The 22,862-nt window shown below is 43.0% G+C and overlaps 2 protein-coding genes across 2 annotated transcripts in view; both read left to right on the top strand.

Annotated features, from left to right (window-relative positions):
- The window catches only part of C3 (complement C3), a 35,912-nt gene extending 35,458 nt beyond the window's left edge, over positions 1-454 (top strand). The window contains exon 41 of the mRNA XM_003340725.4: positions 211-454. Within this exon, the coding sequence (XP_003340773.2) occupies positions 211-352 (142 nt within the window). The 3' untranslated portion in view covers positions 353-454. The remainder of the gene's footprint in view (positions 1-210) is intronic.
- A 2,038-nt stretch (positions 455-2,492) lies between these two features.
- Positions 2,493-6,753, top strand: TNFSF14 (TNF superfamily member 14). The gene is made up of 4 exons (XM_056820842.1): positions 2,493-3,071; positions 3,253-3,275; positions 3,960-4,001; positions 5,185-6,753. Exons 1-4 carry the CDS (start codon positions 2,839-2,841, stop codon positions 5,613-5,615), a joined length of 729 nt encoding a protein of 242 aa, XP_056676820.1. The 5' UTR covers positions 2,493-2,838; the 3' UTR covers positions 5,616-6,753.
- Positions 6,754-22,862: the final 16,109 nt, after the last annotated feature.

Below are 22,862 nucleotides of genomic sequence, written 5' to 3'. Positions count from 1 at the left end.
TCTGGCCATCTCCTTGCTTAGTCTGATTTCACCACAACCCACATGTTCTGTCTCTCCCCTTCTTTAGCCCAGGTCTTTCCATCCATCCCCCTTCCTGGTTTGGGACGCTTTCTCTCTGCCCACAAACCCCCATTCTGGGTCACTCCATCCACCCTGGTCCTGGAGCTAGCTGCACCCCTCTTGATAAAACTTACTTCTCCTTGCCCCCAGGCTTAATTACATCATTGGCAAAGACACTTGGGTGGAGCTGTGGCCACAAGAAGACAGCTGCCAGGATGAAGAGAATCAGAAACTGTGTAAGGATTTGGAGGTCTTTGCTGAAAACATGGTCTCCTTCGGCTGCCCCAACTAACCTGGCTACAACTTGACCCCATCCATGGACCCAAATAACCCACCCCTGGCCTCCGCCAGGCCCTACTTTATTTCTAAATAAAGACTCTTATCAAGGACATAATGGACCTGCCTAGTGTGGTGCTTGGAGCTTCTTGGGGAATCAAGGGAAAGGACCCCAGGCTCAGGGGTTAGGGGTGGAGGAAAGAATACAAGGAAGCCCCATATAGGGAAAGAATACTGGAATCAGAGGCAGGCCATCAGGTTCAAATCCCAGCTCTGCCATTTAACAGATTTGTGATCCTGGGCAAGTCCCTTCCCTACTCTGATTCTTCATTTTGTGAACCATAGAAATGAGGGTGATCATTTCTATCAGAGTGGTGAGTGATAGTCAGAGAACCCCAAAGTGCTCTTATAATGTGGGGTGTCGGGATTATCATTATTAAAAAGGCCAAAGCCTGGCCAAATGCTCATTTACAATAATGCAGTGTGTTGATTGGGTTTGGGGTCTGGGCCTCAGCCTTCCATTTTGGTCCAGTAACATTGTCATATCTGAACTAGACGGGTGCTAAGAGGTGATTTGGTCCAGTCCTCTCATTTTAAATATTGGAAGACTGAGACCCAAGGAGGGGATAAGACTTGCCCAGGGTCACACCAATAATAAAGAGAAGATTAATGTTTGGGACTCTTCTACCTCCTCATCCCTCATCTTCCACTTTCCTTGACTGGGTGACTGATTCAAAGGATGTGGGGAGAGCTGGCCTGGACATGAGGTAATACAGGCAAGGTTGGGAGGAAGCATAGAAACCAGAGGATGACTGCTCACAGTAGAATGCTTTTAGCACCCACTCTCCCACCTACTCCTTCCCTGGAAGATTTCCAAGCGTCTTAGAGCTTCCTCAGTAGCAATCACAGCCCCTTCGCCAAAGGAGATGATTAAATGCCCCCCCCCCAATATATATATGTATCCCATAGAGGATCTTCTGAGGAGGAGTAGGGTAAAAAAGGGCAATGGAACTCTTCAGGCATCCAGGTCTCCCAACAGATAGCCCAGGAAACATTCTTGGTTTGGGGGGTTTATAGCTTGGGGTTCAACTCTAGCTTTGGGTCAGGTTGGAAGGGGTACAAGGTTGAACACAAAAATACCAGAGTAGTTTGCTATTTCCTTCTCCAGCTAATTTTACAGGTGAGGAAACCGAGGCAAGTAGGGTTCAGTGACTTATCTAGGATTGTGAAGCTAACAAGGCCAATTTGAACTCTGGATGATGAGTGTTCTTGATTGTAGGACCAGCACTCTATCCACTGAGCCACCTAGCTGCCTCCCTTCCCTCTATATCTTTTCTCCAAACCAAGGTGGGAAATAAGGTACTTGGAGATCGTCTCTAAAGCCTATGTTTAATTCTCACTTCCCATATAACTCTTATACTTGCATCTCCTCTCTCCTGTCTCCCACCCACCACTTTCACCATACACATACACATAGCCACATATACAGGTTTGACCAATGGGAGTAGATAATGGATTCTACATTTTATCACTGTTCCTTAGAGTCCCCCATATAATTCAGATCCCTCTTACCATAGTCTCTAAAGATCCAGAGTATTGGGAGTAGGATGGGGTAGAAGAAGGTCAGAAGATCATAGACAGAGTTAGAAAGAGCTTAGAGATCATTTAGTTAAACTTATTTTAAAGATGGCTCTTAGAGGGAGAGTGACTCACCCAAGGTCACACAGCTAATAAGTATGGGTCTTCCTGACTCCAAGTATAGTTCCTGGGCTACCCTCCCCATGCTGTCTGAGAAGTTCTCAGGTCCTTTCCATCTCTAAAATCCTATGCCCTGATTCCATCTCCCACTGAGTTTCTTTTTGTTAGTCCTGATGCCTCCCATGGTTCACCTTCTTTGAGCCCTTCTCTTTGGCTCCCTTTTGGATCTTCTGATTGGTGTCCCTCAGGCCTTTGGGGCATACTTGCTTTAATAGCTTTCCTGGGGGTGGGGTGGGGTCACCCAGGTTCCACATGGCCTTGGAAAGTGTGAAGACATCAGCCCCACCCGCCCACCAACCACTGGGGCAGGAAGGGGGTGGCCAGGGGAAAGGGGCGGGGCAGAGTGACTTCAAGAGTCTCTGGGGGTGAAGGCTGGGACTAGAGCAGCCTGGGTTCTCCTGCCCACCTGTCAGGGAGCCTTGGCCAGAGCACAAGTGGTAAGCCGCTCCTTTCTTCTTAAGAGCCTATAGCCTCAGGGTTGTGCCAGTGCTGCTCATCAGACAGCCACCACGATACCCACACCACATTGCCAGAGGCTTCCTGGGGCTCATCAGGGACTTCCCCAGCACTTTCCTGGGTACAGGAGCTCCTACCTACTTGGGTTCTAGAGCTGGGCACCCGAGCTGGCTCTTTCCTGGACCTGGGGATCAGGGAGTTTCCTAACTGGCACCTTGCCAGGCATTAAGACTGGCATCAAAGGAGAAGACTTACTCAGTCGTCGTGGTTCCAGAGGGCAGGAGAACCATGGGAGATCCAGTGATTCATCCATCGGTGTTCGTCGTGGATGGACAGACAGACATGCCCTTCACCCGGCTGGGGGGGAGCAAGCAACGGGCATGCCAGAGAACACAGCTGGGCCTGGGGCTCCTGCTGCTATTGGCACTGGCTGGTGTAGCCATCGAGGGCTATTTCCTATGGAGCTTCCATTGGGACCTGATGGCCCTCAGCCTTCGTCTACCAGTGAGTGAACCAGCTCAGTTGGTGTGTGTATCTGTGTGAGCAAATGTGTGTTAGTGTGAACATGTATGTGCCTCTGGACATACACACGTGTGCATATTTCTCTATGTCCCTGCCTCCGTGTGTGGCTTGTGCGTGTGGCCCACTTGCCCGGTGGTTTCCATAGTCACACCGCATTTCTGTTTTTCAGAGAGAGGAGAGCTCCTTGGAAAAGCTGGTTCAGGGTGAGTTTAAAGGAAGAGACAAGGCTCCAAGGACCAGGACTACCCACTCGAGGGGACACCCAGGCTCTTCACCCAAGGGTCATCCTGCCTCCCATCATCCCCCGTGCTGGTTCTCAGGCTACCGCCTCCCAGCCCCCATCCCACCACCTCCCAGCTTGACTTCTGCCTCTGTTCTCCCTCCCCAACCCCCACTTCCAGCATGACTTCTGCATCTGTGCTTCCTCCCCCCTTTGAGCCTGGGAACCCCATTGCCCAATGGAGTTTGCACAATTCTGGGTTGTGAGTGTGTGTCTGGGTGGGGGGATTGTGGTGGGGGTAGTGTTCAGATAACATGTGCCTCTTTCCTGCTCAGAACTGAGGTCCACATACTAAATTTGGAGTCTAGTGACTTGGGTCAGAATCTCAACTCTGCTAGTTGCCAGCTGTGAGATCTTGGGCAAGTCACTCTTTCTTCTTTGAGTTTCAGTTTCTTCATCTGTAAAATGACAGGGATAGACTAGATGGTCCTTGAGATCCTGTGACCATCGTGGACCTCAGGATCTGGAGTTGTGATGCCAGAAGGGAGAGGGAATAGGAGGAATAGCCTGCAGGGCTCTAAGGAAGGATGGAGAGGTAAAGGGGCAGCCCAGAGGTGGAACCCTCTGTAGCCCCAACCTTTGGTTTCTGACCTCTTTCTCTTCCTAGAGCGGCGATCCTATCAGGACAAGCCAGCAGCTCACCTCACAGGTAAGTCCCTAAGAAGTGGTCACCACTGGCCCAGGCTGAGTGTGGGATGAAGTATGACCCACCCTCCCATCCACAGAGATTCTCAGGCTTGCCTGTTTGCTCCAGAAACGCTAAGGACCATAAGAAAGAGATAGGGAAATAGAGCAACCAGACTAAAGGGTATGGATAGATACATTCCCTAGGCAGGCCCACGAACAGGGGAAATATGGAGAAAGAACATTGGATCTGGAATTAGAGGGCTTGGACAAGTCATTTCCTTTTCTCTAGGTCTCAGTTTGCTCAATTATAAAATAGATTAGTTGGATTAGTTGACCTCTAAAGCCCTTCCACCTTAGGATTTTGTGATCCCTTTGAGAAGCGGAGTGGTCATTAATGGTGGGACCAGGGGACAGCTGGGTGGTTCAGTGGATGGAGAACCAGGTCTAGAGATAGAAGGTCCTAGATTCACATCTGATCTTAGACACTTCCTAGTTGTGTGATCTTGGCAAGTCACTTAACTCCCATTGCTTAGCTCTTATCACTCTTTTGCCTTGGAAACAATTTCCAAGATGGAGGATAAGGGTTTAAATATAAATATTGATGCTTTCTATTTTTCCAAATTTCTTCCCCTTCCCTAATATCATAGAGTTTTAGGATTGGCAATGAACATAGAGATTGCTCTGCATTTTATAGATGGGCATGCTATTGTAAGCTCCAGATCTGTGAAATGGTTTATTCATTCAAGGTCTCCAAATTCAGGCAGTGGCGGAGAGGACTGAACTTTGGTCTTCTGAATCATCAGCCTCCAAGTTTTGCCACTAAGGGATATTGAACCCTCCTCCCTAAGAGGGCCTGGGTATCTATCCTGTTCTACCTAGAGGAAAGTAACAACCTCTACCCCCATACATACACATACACAACCATAGTCTATGTATGTTCATCTCTCTCTCTCTCTCTCTCTCTCTCTCTCTCTCTCTCTCTCTCTCTCTCTCTCTCTCTCTCTCTCTCTCTCTCTCTCTCTCTCTCTCTCTCCTCCCCCCTCTCTTTCTCCCTGTCTCTCTCTCTTTCTCCCCTCTCTCTTTCTCTCTCTCGTCTCCCTTTCTTTTTTTTCCCTCTCTCTCTTTTCTCTCTCCCTCTCTTTTTCTCTCTCTCCCTCTCCTCCTTTTCTTGCTTCCTCTTCCTCTCCCTCTCCGTCCTTCTCTAGGGGTCAACTCAAGCTTGGTAATGAATGGAGGACCACTACTCTGGGAGGCCCACTTGGGTCTAGCTTTTCTTCGAGATCTGAAATATCAAAAAGGGTCGCTGGTGTGTACCCAGCCTGGCTACTATTACATCTATTCCAAGGTGCAGCTTGGTGGTGTTGGATGCCCTGGAGGGCCAATGGCTGGTGGATCTGTTACCCATGGGCTCTACAAGCGAACACCAAGATATCCTAAGGACTTGGAGCTGCTGGTCAGCCGTCGATCCTCCTGCAGGTGGACAGGGACCTCAGCCAAGGTCTGGTGGGACAGCAGCTTCCTAGGTGGCGTGGTCCACCTTGAGGCTGGCGAAGAAGTCTTTGTCCGAGTGCCAGAAGAAAGACTGGTCAGGGTCAAGGATGGGACTCGCTCCTATTTTGGGGCCTTCATGGTTTAAGCTGCCTCAGTTTTTCCACCTAAAAACAAGGAAGTTGGATTAGATAATCTCTGTGCTTTTTTATACTTTTTAAACCAATGATCCTGTGATCCTACCTGTGTGACCTTGGGGAAGTCACTGTCTTTCTGGGCCTCAGTTTATCCCATCTGTAAGATGAAATGGTTATACTACATGGTCACTAAGGATCCTTTCAATTCTCAATTTTATGAACTCTGTGTCTGATGGTCTGGCCCCTCGGGGGATACAAAGAGTGCTTCCAACTAGACAGAGAGTTAGTAGATGGAAGTTAGAGCAGATGGCAAGACAGAGGACTGATCTGTCCATTCAGGGTACCAGTACTGGTCCCAGGGCCAGCCAAGGAACCTGAAATGGATGCTGAATTTCCTGACATTCAGGATGGGGTTTAGGGGCTCACAGGGGTATTTATCATGGAGTCTGAGAAAAGCAAGTGAGGAAACCTAGTTTGAGTCTTGAAACTCACCTACTATAATCTATACAAATACAATATGGCACAATGCAGATAAATGTATATGTATATATACACATAAATATACATGGTCACATCAAAGATATTACACACACAAGGAAATAGTCCCACAATGGCACTCACATTCTTATATATCTATACACTCCTAACCCAAAGACATACATGAATAAAGCTTTACAAAAGTCACAGTCACACTTCTTTTACAGTCATACACACCCACAAATCACACACCTCTCTTACACAATTACAGTCACACATGAATACACCCAGTCATACATTTCTCTCTTTCCCTCCCTCCTCTCTGTTCCTCTGTCTGTCTGTCTCACTCCCTCCCTCCCTCTTCCCCTTCCCCTCCCTTCTTCCCTTTCCCTCCTCATTCTCTCTATTCCTCTCTTCTCTCTGTCTGTCTGTCTCTCTGTCTTTTGCTTCTTCTCTCCTCTCTCTCTCTGACTGTCTCTATCTCTGTCTGTCTGTCTGTCTCCCTCCCTCCCTCCTTCTTCCCCTTCCCCTCCCTCCTTCCCTTCCTCATTCTCTCTCTCTTCCTCTCTTCTCTATCTCTCTGTCTTTCGCTTCTTCTCTCCTCTCTCTCTTTGACTGTCTCTGTCTCTGTCTGTCTCCCTCCTTCCCTCCCCTGCCTCTCCCCCCACCCACTCTCTAACACACACACACACACACACACTCATACACTCACACTCTGGGTGGCAAGTGACAGTCTCCATTCTAGTGTCTCCACCTGATCCTTAACTTGTCAACTGAAATAAAAAGCAAAGTGCTCAAAGGGCTCCTATTTTGTTTTGATTTTGAGATGAGAGAAATCAGCCAGAGGTGGGTAGAGGGACATTGAAGGGTGTGGGTGGGAGGTGATTGGGGTGGAGGTGGACTGAAAAATGACCCTAGGGAGAGAGAATGGGTTAAACGAGTCAGAAATAGCTTTTCCTGGGGAACAACGGAGGAGGGTCTGTATCCCACCTTTTGGCTGGAAGGACTGAGGATAGACACAAGGAAGCAGAACCAAGTCCCAGAGGAGGCCCTTGTTCTCTGATAATGCTTGAACACAGAAACAGAGAAACACAGTTTGACCTGTCCAGGGAAATGTGTGTAGTGTGGGTGGACATGGATAATATCCCCCTTTTACAGATGAGAACACTGAGACCAAAAGAGAGAAAAGGGCTTTCTCAAAGTCATAGTAGGGCAGTTACAGAACTGGGACTAGACTGGTTTCCCTTGAGGTGAGGGCGCCTACCCCAGTTTTCAGGGTATTCCCCTGTGGCATGGTATTCAGGGTATTCCCCTCAGGCCTCATTCTTCCCCAAACGGTATCCTTGCCAAGGCAGGGCTAGATGGGGCAGTGCCAGAGGAAGTAGAGGCACCTTAGCCTAGGTGAAGACTCAGAGTGAAGGGGACTTGTGACTCTTGAAAAGAGGGTTCTTGAGGGCTTGATATCTTCAAAGACTGGAACTGAATCAGAGCTGCAGAGAAATAAAAGGTTAAAATGTCCAAATAACCATTTATTATGGAGATGGAGCAGCAGGGTTCCCTTCTTCACACTCATCTCTTAGCTCTGGTACAGGCAAGCACCCTAGAGGAGAGCTTAATGATCATAAATTTTTAAAAATGTTTTTAAACCCTTAGTTTCCACCTTAGAATCAATACAACGAATTGATTCCAAGGCAGAAGGGTGGTAAGGGCTAGGCAATAGGGGTTAAGTGACTTGCCCAGGGTCACACAGCTGGGAAGTGTCTGAGGTCACATTTGAACCCAGGACCTCCCATCTCTAGGTCTGGCTCTCAATCCACTGAGCTGCTTAGCTGCCCCTCATAAATAAAAATTAAATGAGTTAATATTACCATAATAACCCTTTACAAAGCAGTCTGAATTTCAACTAGTTTCTCTTTTCGCTTTAGGACTCCGTTTTCCCATATATAATGAAGGATTTTGACTAGATCATTCTGGGGTCTGAGGCCTCTCCCACTCTGTGTTCCACATTGGAATTTAATTTAACAGAGAGCTCTCATTATACCTGGGGGCCTGGTTTAGGGTAAGGGAATCCAAAAACTGAAATTTTAACAACTCCTGCCCTCAAGGGACTTTGGACAGTCAGATAAGCATACACTGGGCAATTTGAGGAGGGAAAGGGATTAGGGACTAGGGATTGAGGAGGGAAAGGGAAAGGGACTAGGAATTGGGGCCATCAGAAAAGGAGAGCTTCCCAGAGGAGGTGGTACCTGAGTTGAGCCGGGAAGGACACCAAGAACATAGGACGTTATGGTGAGGAGGGAGGTCTTTCTAGCTGGGACGAAGGCTTAGGAAAAGCCCTAACATGGAGCCTTGAGGTGGAATGTTTAGTCTGAGACACAAAGAATAGTCCAGCTAGAGAAGGCAGGGAAGGCTAATGAATGAAATCTGGCTGGAAAAATTGGTCGGAGTCTCTTGCAGGTCAGAAGCTCTATGTTCTATTACATCCTTTAGACCTCCATTCTGGTGGGAGAGTGGGCAAGCTTTACTCTACCCATTTTACAGAATGGACAAAGTGAGGTATGGAAGGAGAAATGATTTACGGAAGTCAGAGTCGGGGCTAAAGCCTGACTCCCCAAACACTTAGTTCCACATTTTTTCCGATGGAGGGATTACAGGGAGAAACAACCAGGCTTCTAGCCTGGGTCCTGGCCCCCTCCTTTATTTCCTTCTCTGCCTCTGCCCTCCCCCATCACCCCATTTCTGTGGTAATGAGGATGGCTTATCTATTTTTAAAGTCTCAGCCACCAAGTAGGAGCAAATGCCGAAAACTTCCGCTGAGGCCGTCTGCCGCGGAGTGGCAGAGATGTTAAGGAAAAACCCAAAACTCTTTGAAGCCTTTGGGGGGCGGGGACTACCCCTTCCCTGGGGCTGGGAGGTCCGAGGATGGGCAGGGGACCCCAAACCACCTCCCACACACGATTCCTATTTAGTGTTGGAGGCCCAGAGGACAGCTGCTGTTGGGGCGGGGGTGACAACTCCACACACCTCAATCTTTACACACGACCTACTTTTTTTTTTTCAATTTTCTCAGAAGTTTCTCTCTCCATTTCCGGCATTTATCAACTCTACAATCAACCCTCCCATCCCCCAATCCCCACCACCCCTGACAGACATCGCCAGTCCGTCCAATCAGCATCAGCACCCACTCCCCAGGGATGACTCTGAAATCCCAGGAGACCAAGGTTTTGAGAGGAGGCAGGTCCCTGATTTCTGGCTCCTCAGGCCCTCCTTATGAAATGAGTCCCTCCGACAATCCACCACAAGACCCTCGGATTAAACTAAGAAGATGGGGACCCCCGCCCCGGGAAGATTCGAGGCCTCTTTCTGAGACCCGACACTTGTTTTCTTTCATGTGGGCCCTGCTTGTAGGAGACAGACCAAGGCTAAGGGGGTAGACAAGCTGAGAAGGGGGAGTAGCTCACACCCCAAATGTCCTCAGTACTTTGAGTGTCCGGGATATGATCTATCTCGCTGAAGGAGAAATCCTTCCCCCATTTTCCCATTGGTCCAACCCTATCACCTTCTTGAAACCTGGGGCAACCCCTATTTCCTTCCTTGGAGCCAGCACCAAAAAAAGGGGTTAGGAAGGGAGGACCCCCACAGAATGTGGGAGCAAAGTCTCAGTCCAACCTCGCCACAACTCCAGGTCTTAGCTATAGTCATCCTTCCCTACCTGTATTGGCTTTCACCCACTGAGCCCAGGTATAAGGAGGTTTGAGCCCTGATCCCACTCTCTTCTCTAGGCTAATTCAATGAATGTGAGGTAGAGTCTTTGTCTTTTGTCACTTAGGGTAAGGGAAGATTGGGGATGCTAGCGGGTAAAGAACCCTAGATACCACCCCCACAACCAAGACCTGCTTCAACACTTACCTTGGTTGACTCTAAAAAGCTGATTGGAGATAAAACTGTTTTTGTTTTTATTTTTAATTTATTTAAAAGAATTTTGGGGGGTAGCTGAGTAGCTCAGTGAATTGAGAGCCAGGTCTAGAGATAGGAGGTCCTGGGTTCAAATCTGGCCTCAGACACTTCCCAGCTGTGTGACCCTGGGCAAGTCACTTCACCCCCATTGCCTATCCCTTACCACTCTTCTGCCTTGGAACGAATATACAATATTGATTCCAAGATGGAAGGTAAGGGTTTTTTTTTTTATTTATCATTATTTTATTCCGTAAGAAATGTACAAATAAGTTTTCCAAGGTTACATGATTCATATTGTCTTCCTGGCAATATGTTGACAAGTAATTCCATTGAGTTATATATATATATATGTATATATATATATTATCTTTTAAAACATATTTTCATATTATTCACTTTTGTAAGAGAGCAATCTTATAAAATCAAGCCCTAAGAAGCTCATTGGGGAGCTGGAAATTTATATACTCTCCATCCTACTCCTATTCACTCACAACTATTTTTAATACCCTTATTTTCCATCTTAAAATCAATACTGTGTATTGGTTCCAAGGCAGTAAGGACTAGGCAATGGGAATTAAGTGACTTGCCCAGGGTCACACAGCTGGGAAGTATCTGATCTCATTTTAGAACCCAGGACCTCCCATCTCTAGGTCTGGCTCTCAATCTATTGAGTCACGCTCCCTACAATTTGATTTTAATTCCTATAATCAGATCAATACCTGTGGTGAGGTGGAAAGTCCCTTAAAAATACCTTTATTTTATATTAAAAAATATAACATGAATGTCAGGATAGAAATGGACTTTGGAATGTTGAAATTAGAGTGTCAGCTTTTGGAGGGAACTTGTCAGTGGTGGAGCTCTGAATATTCTGGTTTCCTGAGTGCCCATTGTTGCCCTTTGAACCTCTTTTGTGTGTATTCACAAGCAAAGTCCTGTTTAATGAACTCTGAAGTAAACTGTTCAAGGTCTTAGGTACCCAGGACATCAAAGTCTGCCATACTGCAGTCTTTATGACATCTTCTTAGCTCCATTCTCTCCTAGGTAGACCTGGCCCAGTTTGGGTGGGTGGGTGGGTGGGTTGGAAAGACCTTCTCCCTCAAAGTTGGTAGAAGACATACATTTCCCCCCTTTAAAAATAAAACAAACAATTCCTGGATCTCCCTATCTGAACCTTTCTGCTTCATTTCTGACCTGAACTAGTTCCCACACTCCTTAGGCAGCCAGGTGGTTCTCCAGTTCCTGGAGGTTTGTCACAGCCCTGCTGGTGCAGACACCCAATCTGTATAGCCCAATTGAGCTTAAAGTCTTCACATATGAGAGATCCACCAGTCTTAACCTCTCCAAAAGAGCAAATTAAGAGGTGTGCACCATCAGGTTCAGCCAACGGACACACCTTAGAGGAGCATAGAAAAATAAAATGTCAGAAGTGAAAGAGATCACAAAACAGTGAAGCATAAGATGCTGAAGCTTAGTGGGATCTTAGAGCATAAAAAGGACAGTTAGGTGGTGTGAATCAAGCACCAGGCCTGAAGTCAGGAAGACTTGTTCACCTTCCTGAGTTCAAATCTGGATTCAGACACTTCCTAGCTGTGTGACCCTGGGCAAGTCACTTAACTCCCATTGCCCAGCCCTTACTGCTCTTCTGCCTTGGAACCAATACACAGTTGTGATTCTAAAACAGAAGGTAAGGGTTTAAAAAAATTTTTTTTAAGAAAACCCAAATGGGGTCACAAAGAATCAGATATGACTGAAAGGGCTGAATAAAAGAGAACAAAAAAAAAATAGAGTTAGAACCCAGACCTAGTCCAGGCTGTTCCCCAGTGTCCTGGAAAGGAGAGAGGAGGGATATCTTTATATAGAGGACCACCAGAGTCAACCATTATCACTCTACCCCTCTCATCAGCCACCACAGTTGTGGAGCCAACCCAGATTTGCTGGCTGCTTCTGCAGTCTTCTTTGGAAACAGTGGGTGTCTCTACTCATCTGCTACCCACTACTACCTCTGTGGCTTCTCCTGGACTTCTCAGTCACCCACTATTTCAGAGAACATCTTCTCACCCTCTCATTCCCATCCCCCTTGAACTCTACCCCACCCATATTCCATTCCTAGTGACTCCATCCATTGGACCATCTGGAATCCTGAGATTCTTTGGAATTCTTTGTCTCACTCCCCACAGAGGCTATTCCAAACCTTCTCTTTCCTCCTCAAGCTTCAAGTCAATCATTTCCCTCCAGTATTACAATTATAGAGACCGAGTGGGAAAGGGAGAAGGAAGGTAATCCCATTCTGACTCCTCTAGATGAAGAACTCAATCCATCCCTGATCACCAATCAAACACCAGAGATTAGAAGTTCTTCAGGGTTCCCTCAGAGTTATCCAACAGCATTCAACACTACCTCATAGCCCAGAATCATAGGAACCCATAATGCAAGCTCACCATCCATGCTGCATCTTGGCCACATCATGGTAGCAGAGACCTCTTCCTGGAGAGCTCCAGTGCTGGTTGCTTGAGAGGAGGGAATTCATCCTCCTCCTATGTCACAGTCAGAGGGACCCCAATCTGAAATCTCTGCCCAGTGATCTCACTTAATTGTGTCTCTCAGACCCCACTGGGTAGTGCAGGAGATAAGATTTCTGGCCCTGGTGTCAGAAAGAGTTGAGTTCAGATCTGATCTCAGACACTAACTGGGTGATTGGACAAATCACTCAACCCCTGTGTGCCTCAGTTTCCTAATTTGTAAAATAGGGGAAATAGCAGTGCTACCTTCTAAGGTTGTTGTGAAAATCAAATGAGATAATGTTTGTGCATTTGGCACAGTGCCTGGCACATAGTAAGTGCTTAATAAATCCTTCTCTCTGACCTGGATATGAGATACCTGGATATTTCTTTCTGGAATGGCACTTCAAAGCAACTTGGTCTTTTGTTTATGAATGCTTTGCTCAGTGCCCTGATTCATGCTCTCTTAAAATTCATTCATTAAACATAATGTGGCCACATTAGTTTATTGAATCCCAAACCATTCCTTCCCTGCTCTTCAGGGGCCACCTCGGGGTTTCCAAATTTCACTGGCCCTTAGATCTTGCAGAGGGAACAAAGTGGAAGGGATGTGATTCTAGGACCCTAGCTCTGGGTCACAAGAAAGGCAAGGAAAGCCCAGTGAAGGAATTTTGTCTCGCCACTCCTGGCTTACTCATCCTAACGTCATAGCTTTCCCAATGTCCTCCCTGCCTCTACAGTCTGTCCTTCAAAAATTCGTGAAAATAATGTTTCTAATGTGCACGTTTTATCCCCATCCAGTACCCTAGTACCCCATAGTACCCCCTTCCAGCCTAATATAGTTACCCTGTTCATCCCTTTCTATTATTTCCATTTTAGCCCCAACTCTGTCAAGATAGTCATAATTTCTTACAGCACAGTCGCATTCATTACCAACTTGTTTGCCCTGTAGATATCTACTTGGTTTCCATTTCTTTACTACCATAAAGTAGGTTTCTCTAAATATTTTGGTAAATACGGGGTCTTCCTTTTTATTGCTGGCTTTCTTGGGATATATGTCTAGTGGTGGAATCTCCGTGACAAAGGTTATAGAGATTTGGGCCACTTTCTGTGAATAACTGCAAATTGCTTTCCACAATAGTCAGACCAATCCATAGCCACCCAGACAGTGCATTAGTATGCCCAAGTGGTAACAATTAAATGTGAGTAAAAATGGAAGCGAAAGTAAATCCCCCCCTTATCTGCAAGCATCTTTCTTTCTTTCTTTCTTCCTCTTTGCATTTAGTTCTTTGATACTGGGGATTTCTCCCTCTCACTCCCAGAGCTCTAGGAGTATGGGGGAAGGAGGAAGATACAGGTACTGTTTCCCAAAGACAAAGAGGATGAACTTAAGTCTCTTATGAATTTTTTTTTTTACGCAGTCTTATCCCAACAAATGGCTAGGTCAGATGCAGCATAGCCATTCATGGTTCTCAATATCAACTGATGGCCAGTCATAAGTGGCATCTTTTTCTTCCCAAGACAAGGCTCTGGCCCTACTAACTTCTCCTTCTCTGATTCTCCCTGGTATCAGTTCATCTGTGCCCAGAAATATCTATGGAGAGACAGTCACAGCCACTTTCCTTTTATGAAAAATGTTCTCTGTCCTAGTAGGGAGTCGAGAGAGATTAGCATGATCCCTCACCCTCAGATTTCACCTTAGGGTGGAAATATTCCAAAATTTACTTAGCCTTTTTCTTTTTACTAAATCACTTTCGGAGATTCAGAGAGGCAGATAATAAAATAAAAATCTCCCAGGCATTATTCTTCCCAGTTAGAGGCAGCTGGTAGCATAGGGACGACAGTTCTAGATCTGGATTCTTTTAGACCTGAGTTCAAATCCAGTCTCAGACACTTTCTAGCTAGGTGATCCTAGGCAAGTCACTTAATCTCTGTTTGTCTCCATTTCCACAACTGTAAAATAAGGATAATCATAGCATTTGTCTTGCAGGGTTGATTTCAGAACAAAGAGAGCGAATTTTTTTTTTAAACCCTTACCTTCCATCTTGGAATCAATACTGTGTATTGGTTCTAAGGCAGAAGAGTGATAAGGGTTAGGCAAGGGGGGTGAAGTGACTTGCCCAGGGTCACACATCTAGGAAGTATCTAAAGTCACATCTGAACCTTGGACCTCCAGTCTTTAGGCCTGGCTCTCAATACACTGAGCTACCCAGCTGCTCCCTCAAGAGAGCTAATTTTTATAAAAGCACTTTGCATCATGCCTGAAATTGTAGTCCTTATATAGGGAAAGAGGGAAAGCAAAAGGAATAGGCATTTATATGGTGCCTATATAAATATACAAAAATATCAATTTCCTTCCTCTTCCCCTCCACACCCCCTTCCTCCAGTTAAAGATACTACAGTCCCTACAAAATTATTCAAGGCATTCTTGAACATCTGCAGTTATACATAGTATACATTCAGATAAGTGTCAAAATTCAAGACACCTAGAGCAATTACTCTCCATTTATATTTGGTTTTGCATTACACGAAGAAAGCAAAGCACAAAATAAATTCATTTTGTAGAGCTATTTCAGTGAACAAATAGTGAAATTATATGAAGGACTTATCACATGTATACCTGCAATGAACATGTGACATGGTCTTCATACAGAACATATATATTAAGTTCTTCATAATGATATATAATGATCCATGGATACAATACCCAGAAAAACAAATAAACCCAAATCAGGCAGCAGCAAAACAACCTACATATATTATCTCTAGAGTATCGCTGATAGGCACATGTAGTAATTCTACCTGCACGCCATTAGCATGTGTCAATAAAAAGAAAATCGTGTTTAAAAAAGAAAATAGGAAAGGAACATGTACAGTCCTGATCCACGAATCAGGTACACATATACCAACATGTACAGTCATACTCAAAGCTATGATGGATTAAAGATGAAATGATTGAGGAAAAAAAAGATTCCAATTTCTGGGCATTTTGATGTATTTGGTAATGCATGCCAATTTCCTAACAGATCAGGTCCAGGCTCCTTCCTCAGCTTAGAGCTGGACTGCAAATATAGGAAGAGACAGATTTTTATATATTAAAAACAATGAATCAAAATTAGGTCAACTTACACAGTAGCACAATCGAACATAATGGACTTCTCTACTAGCAGCAATGTACGGATCCAGAACAATTCTGAGGGACTTATGAGAAACTATTCACATCCAGAGAAAGAACTGTGAGAGTAGAAACACAGAAGAAAAACATATGATTGATCATGTGGTTCAATGGGGATATGATTGGTGATGTAGACTCTAAACGATGACCCTGGTGCAAATATCAATAATAAGAAAATAGATCTTGATCAATGACAAATGTAAAACCCAGTGGAAGTGCATGTTGGCTATGTGAGGGGGATCAGAGGAGGGGAGGGAAAGAACATGAATCATGTAACGAAGGAAAAATATTCTAAATTAATTAATTAAATAAAAATGTCCAAATTAAAAATTTTTTAAAAGGGCATAACTTTTGAGAAGTTACAGTACTGTCTGAGGAAGAGAGAAAGGCCCCTTGAACTAATCCAGGTTCTGCTTAACATGAAATATCTAAAGAAGTGGGCTAAAAATTAAAAGCCATAATTAGGTAATTTTGTGGGATGGGAAGGTGATAGCTGAGAACTCTTTCTAGGCTTAGAAAGTAAAATTTCAATTTGAATTAGTAAGTGGCAATTCACTGTTTCTGGCACAGGGTCTCCTGGTTCACAGGTGTATATAAACTCTTTTTGTGATGGAAGAAGGGGAGTTTATGGAACTGAGAAAGGAAACAAAAGCATTAGTAAGTAGACCTGAACCTGCTGTGACTTTTAAAATAGAGACAGGTTTCAAAATATGAAACTGTAAACCTAACAGGACATGGAATTATCACTTTCAAAGTAATTTTCATTTCTCTAAAATTAAGTGATTGACACTAATGAATTATCAGAGCTAATTGGGAAAAAGGTAGATTAAATCAAATTATTCAGAGAACTTGAAGAAGAGCTGCCAAGAACCATTTTCCATTTCGTGAAGAACTACAGAGGCAGCAGTAAGCTACACATTTCAAAATGATGATTTTCTGCTGTGTCTGGATTGAGCTAAATAAATGTGTATATAGTAAAAAAAAAAAAAAGTAGATCAACCGATTAAAAGAAAACAATTTGCCAGGATATGTGAGTAGGTAATGTGATTTCTAATTGGAGGAAAAATTAAAGTAAATAGGTGCAAATCCCTGAAAGCAAAAAAGAAGGCATCCCAATCCCCACCCCAAAGTGTCTGGGAACAATCAAAGGAATAGGGGACCAATAACTAATTGATCAATATGGAACCGATTTTCAGATAAGACATTGTACCATTGTGAGAAAAATTGCATCAGTTTTTGGATCTGACTGTCTGGTCAGCATAACCTAGGTCCTTAGTTAAGGGATTCTAAATAGCAGGAGGTACTGTGGTTAGAGGACTGATTCTGAAGTCAAGAAGACCTGAATTCAAGTCCATCCTCAGGCACTTCTTAGCTGTGTGCCCCTGGGCAAGTTGATTAACCATGTTTGCTGGGGTTTCTTCTTCTATAAAATGAGCTGGAAAAGGAAATGGGAAATCGCTCCAGTATTTTTGCCAAGAAAATTCTAAAGTCATGAAGAGTCAGACATGACTTCACAAAAAAAATGCAGTAGGTAGAGGTGATTCAGCTTCTCAGACACGCAGGGTTAGATTTTTAAATAATGCAGAAAGATTTGCTCCCAATTTTCACAATTGAATAAAGTTGTCTTATAAGACAGAGAAACTGGACTAAATCCAGAATCCAGAATCGAGTCACAAGATGGAGTCAGGGTAGGTCACTCAATTCCCACCATTACTTTTTGCTCCAATCCCTTCCATTCCCTGAAAGCAAACATTGCATGCACCCCTCCTCCTTTAGTAAGCTACTTTGGTCACCATTCCAAGGGTTCTAATCCTTCTGTGACCTACTAACCTTTTCTTTTTCTTTTTTTAATTTTTTAGAAACCCTTACCTTCCATCTTAGAATCAATTCTGTGTATTGGTTCCAAGGCAGAAGAGTGGTAAGGGCTAGGCAGTGGGGGTCAAGTGACTTGCCCAGAGTCACACAGCTAGGAAATCTCTCCCTGGGCTCCATATGCAAAGGAATAATTATCCCACAATCCTTTTTCAATGAAGAGGTTTTCTGATTCTTAGCTGGGTATGTCTGAGCATACCTAGTGAAATGATGAGTTACCACTAAAATGGGATTATATATTCTTACCTTCTCCACCATGAAATAAGAAATGAGTGCACACAAGCCCCAAAGGTTTACTGATGCTTATTCTCTCTAAGTTAGCCAGAAGGACAGGTAGCATTTTCCTTAGTGTGCCCTGAGATTGTGCAACACCCTTTGATGACCTCTGTTGTCATTTGGGGCCAGTAAAATGAATTTCCTGCCAGCTCTAGGTTTCTTTTAACCCCAAAGTCCAAAGTCATTACATAATGCCCTCATGGGGAAGCTAGGTGGCACAGTACATTGGGTCTGGAATCAGGAAGATTCATCTTCTTGAGTTCAAATCCAGCCTCAGACACTTACTAGCTGAATGACACTGAACAAGTCAGTTAACGCAGTTTGCTTCACTTCCTCATCTGTAAAATGTGGTGGAGAAGTTAAATGACAAACCATTCCAGTATCTTTGCCAAGAAAATCCTAAACAGAGTCATGAAGAGTCATGCAAAACTGAAAATAACTAAACTTTATGACCACAGAGTGAAATACCTTGGGTAGCACTAACTTCAAATGCATATCATTTATGGAATTAGAGTCCAACACAACACTTTCCAATTTCTGAAAGGTGTCTTCTATAGTAGGGGTCCTTAATCCCATCTGTGTCATGGTGAAATGGTGCACTTCATAAAGCAAGTGCAGACACCCAGAAGTTCAAATTCATGGAACCGATATTTATTTATTACTGGCTAGGGCAAACCTTCATAATAAAAGCTGCACCAGACTGAAGTTACAATGCAGTTTTTATAGGGTGCAAGATACAAAACAAGCAATGTTCATTATGAGACCTAGCCTTGATGGGGCGAGCAAACCTTATTGTCTAGAAGCTATATTCATCAGTGGTGTGGGGTACAGGGCATTCCAGTGTATATCTTATCCTAGCTTGGCTGCTTGTTATTAAGGGAGTTACTTCCTCATGGATCCTGACTGTGTACTAGCAGAGGATCAGAAACCAAAGTTTGACAGGTAACTGAGAGGGAGGGAACAGATAAAGAGAAATATCACTTCCCTCCCAGGCAGAGCTATCCCAGAGAAGGTGAAGTTAATCAATGTTCAGAGCTGAAGGGTAAGAGGAAATCCCCTTCAATCTCTGGTTTCTGTTCTCTTCTTTGGATGATTGCTATTTGTGATCCCTTTTAGTACATTGAAGAAGAGATGTCTAGTCCTTCAGTAAGTTATAAGATCTATTTATTAGTTGATAAGTCTGGAGTGGTAGGTTAGGGAAGAGGGAAAGAGGAAGTCCCTATTCTATTATCCACCTAATGTTTCTTCAGGGGTTGAGGCTCAGGTCTAGGGACCTAAGTCCCAGAAGACCTTAGGATCTTTGTGGAGTCAGGCTGGTGTAATTTCCTAAGATAGAGATACAGTTTTTGAAGGGAAATCTTTGGGGGTGGATAGTCTCTTTCCTTCCCCAAAGGGAAAAAAGTCTCTATCCACAACTTATAAAGAAAGATGGTTAATCTGAGTCTCTTCAGATCAACGAGGGATTGTAGCCTGATAAGAACAGCAAGATTGCTCCTTCCCCTCTCAATTCAGAAGGACAAGAATATTTTTCCAACTGTCCACCTGTTTTTCTTAGCTAGAGATTCCATTCCCATCCACTATTGGCAGCCAAAGTTCTATTCCCTTCTTGCATGAGATTTCATTGTAAATTCCAGACTTTGCAATATATATTGTATCTCTCTCATCCACAGCTATTATATTGTTTTGGTTCTGAGCTGACTGACCTTCACAAGAAAACTCATTTCTGATTTCTACTTTCCCCAGGGAAAAACAGGTTTTCTGGTCAATGACTTAGTTTACCTCATTTCAATGGCCCACTCTGAGAGTCAGTCTGGTCAAGCCTATGGACTCTTTTCAGAATAATATTTTTTAAACTTAGAGAATAAAATACATAGTATTACAGAGGAAACCAATTTTATTAAAAAACATAATTTTTTAAAACTTGTTCATGGACCCCAGATTAAGAACTTCTCTAGAGAATGAATCCATTTTCTTGCTTTTTTAATTGTATCATTTTTTACATTCCTTCAGCAGGTGGTTACTCTTTTAGCCATCCTAGAATAACTGAGGCAATGAGAATTGGTTAAAAAGCACAGTGTTCAAAAATATTGGCAGTGCATTTTGTGGTTCCAATTGTGTTTCCATTTGATTAAAGTCCAGATCCCTGGGAATCTCAAATAGGTTTCTTAAAAAAAAAAAAAACAACAATATTGGTTCTAAGGGAGAAGAGCAGTAAGGGTTAGGCAATGGGGATGAAGTGGCTTGCCCAAGGTCACACAGCTAGGAAGTGTCTGAGGTCAAATTTGAACCCAGGACCTCCCTTTTCTAGGCCTGGTACTCAACCACTGAACCACCTAGTTGCCCCCAAATAGACTTTTAAATATGCATTCTTAGATACCCCTTCTAAGGGTATTCACACAGCTTCAGTGCCCTATAGGGCAAAGTTCTATAACCACATTTATCTCCACTGGCTGAGAGTTGTATTAGACCTGTTGACTAGGTCTACCCATTTCCAGCAAGTAGCATCCAACTTGACAGTGGCTGAAATATATGTCAATGGGTTGTTGCCCAGCCATATCTGATATTTAGCTCTGTGTACAGTGTTGAACTTCTCAGCAAAAGTCTATTTTGAATCTGAGAACTATAGTTCCTGTTTGGGATGATGAATCATATTAACTATGAGCCCTCAACTAAAAAATACAATGAATGGGTTTCTGGTCACCATCACTCTTGGCATAGAATTCCCCCAAGTCCTTTAGGCCAGTACTGATGCATGGATTGAACCATTTGACAAAATCTTTAAAATGTTTACATTTCTTAGTCCCATGATCTCTTAGCCCAGTGATCTCACTTCAGAGAAGTCAGGCTAACCTGACCTTTCCTTGCCCTCTTCTGGTTCTCCTTAATCAGTGATCCATGAGTAAAATCTTTCAGTGATTTGACAATCACAGTATACTCATTTCTTTACACATTTTGTTGGTAATAGCCACCAAATCCTAGAAAAATCCTTAATTCTCTAAAGTTCTTTGGATTTGGTCAGTTGTAAAATTTCTATTTTCTCTCCCTTCTTTTTGCTCACTTCTCATCGAGAGATGATGTATTCTCATACACTTAATAGAAGCTTTGTAAAATTAACACTTCATAATTATTAACTTCAGATCAGCTTCCTAGGGCATAAAGACTTCATAATCAAATGTAAAAAAATCAGAAATAATAAGTGTGTTCTTTTCAGATCATAATTATAATCAATAAGTGTCCATAGAAAAACAGATTAAAATTAATTGGAAACTAATATAATTCTAAAAGAAGGGTGGGTTAAAGAACAAATTATAGAAATAATCATTAATTTCATTAAAGAAAATGACAATAAGGAGATATATCAAAATTTATAGGATATTCAAAGCAGTACTTGGGGAAATTTTCTACCTCTAAATTCTTACATCAATAAAATAGAGAAAAAGCAAATCAATGAATTTGGCATGTAACTAAAACAACTAGAAAAACAACTAATTAAACCTCTCCAGTTAGACTGAATTGGAAATCCTAAAATTCAAAGGAGAAATGAATAAAATTGAAAGAGAACAGTTGAACTAATAAACAAGACTAGAAGTTGGTTTTATGAAAAAATACAAATAAAATAGAGCATTGGTTAATTTGATTTTTAAAAAGGAAAGAAGAAAAACAAGTACCAAAAATGAAAAGAGTAAATTTATCAACAATGAAGAGGAAATTAAAGCCACCATTAGGAGCGATTTCGCCCAATTATATGCCAATGAATCTGACAATCTAAGTGAAATGGATGAATATTTACAAAATATGAAGTGTCAATAGCAGCTCTTTTTGTAGTGGTAAAGTAATGGAAAATGAAAGGAGATCCATCAATTGGGGAAGGGCTGAACAAATTGTGGTATATGATAGTGATGGAATACTCCTGTGTTATAAGAAATGATGAGCAGAATGATTTCAGAAAGAGCTGGAAAGTTCCCCATGAACTGATGCAGAGTGAAATAAGATGAATCAGAAATACACACAAGTACACAGAGATAACAATATTGTGAGATGATCAACTGTGATAGACTTAGCTACTCTCAGCAATACAATGATCCAGGACAATTCCAAAGGACTTCTGACAAAGAATGCTATCCACCCCCAGAGAAAGAAAGAACTGTTGGAGTCAGAATGTAGATCAAAGCATACTATTTTTCATTTTATTTGTGTTTTTATTTGGGGTGTCTTAGTTTTATGAATATTCTCTTACAACAATGATCAATATGGAAGTATGTTTTGTTGATAATACATGTATAATCCTCATCAAATTGTTTACCATCTCCAGAAAGGGGTGGGAAAGGCAATGAAGGGAGACAATTTGGAACTTATAATTTTGGAAATTTTATTTTGCAAATTCTGATTACATATAATTGGGGAAATAAAATGTCTTTTTTTAAAAATCTGAAAAAGATGTTGGACGCAAAGATAGTACTAGGTCTTGGTCTTCCCCACAACAGGGGTTTCAATGCTCTAAATTAAGAACTTCCTGGGAATAGGTCCAGGTCCCCCTTGGGAAACAACCACTTGAAATATGGTTCAATGATGCAAGTCAACTACTAAAGCATTGATAAGAAACAAATACAAAAAAGGGGTGGGGGTCTGTTAGAAACCTTTAGACATTGGGGGCAGTTAGGCAGCTTAGTGAACTGAGAGACACAGTCCTAGAGACAAGAGGTCTTGGTTTCCTCCTACCTGTGTTATCCTGAATAATTCATATAATTCCCATTGTCTATCACTTATCACTCTTCTGTCTTGGAACTAATACACAATACTGATTTTAAAACAGAAGGAATGAGTTTTAAATTTAAATTTTAAAAAGCAAGAAAGCATTAGAGGCTAGCTTTTTTGAGTATGCGGACTCCAAAAACTATCTTGAAATCATAGGGCCAATTCAATTCAATAAACATTTATTGAATACCTACTAATTGCCAGGCACTGTGCTAAGCCCTGAGGTTACAAAAAGAAGGAAAAGACCT

The sequence above is a fragment of the Monodelphis domestica genome, chromosome 3 (genome assembly GCF_027887165.1).
Source record: "Monodelphis domestica isolate mMonDom1 chromosome 3, mMonDom1.pri, whole genome shotgun sequence".
Classification (NCBI taxonomy): Eukaryota; Metazoa; Chordata; class Mammalia; order Didelphimorphia; family Didelphidae; genus Monodelphis; species Monodelphis domestica.
This window is presented reverse-complemented; position numbering and strand designations above follow the sequence as displayed.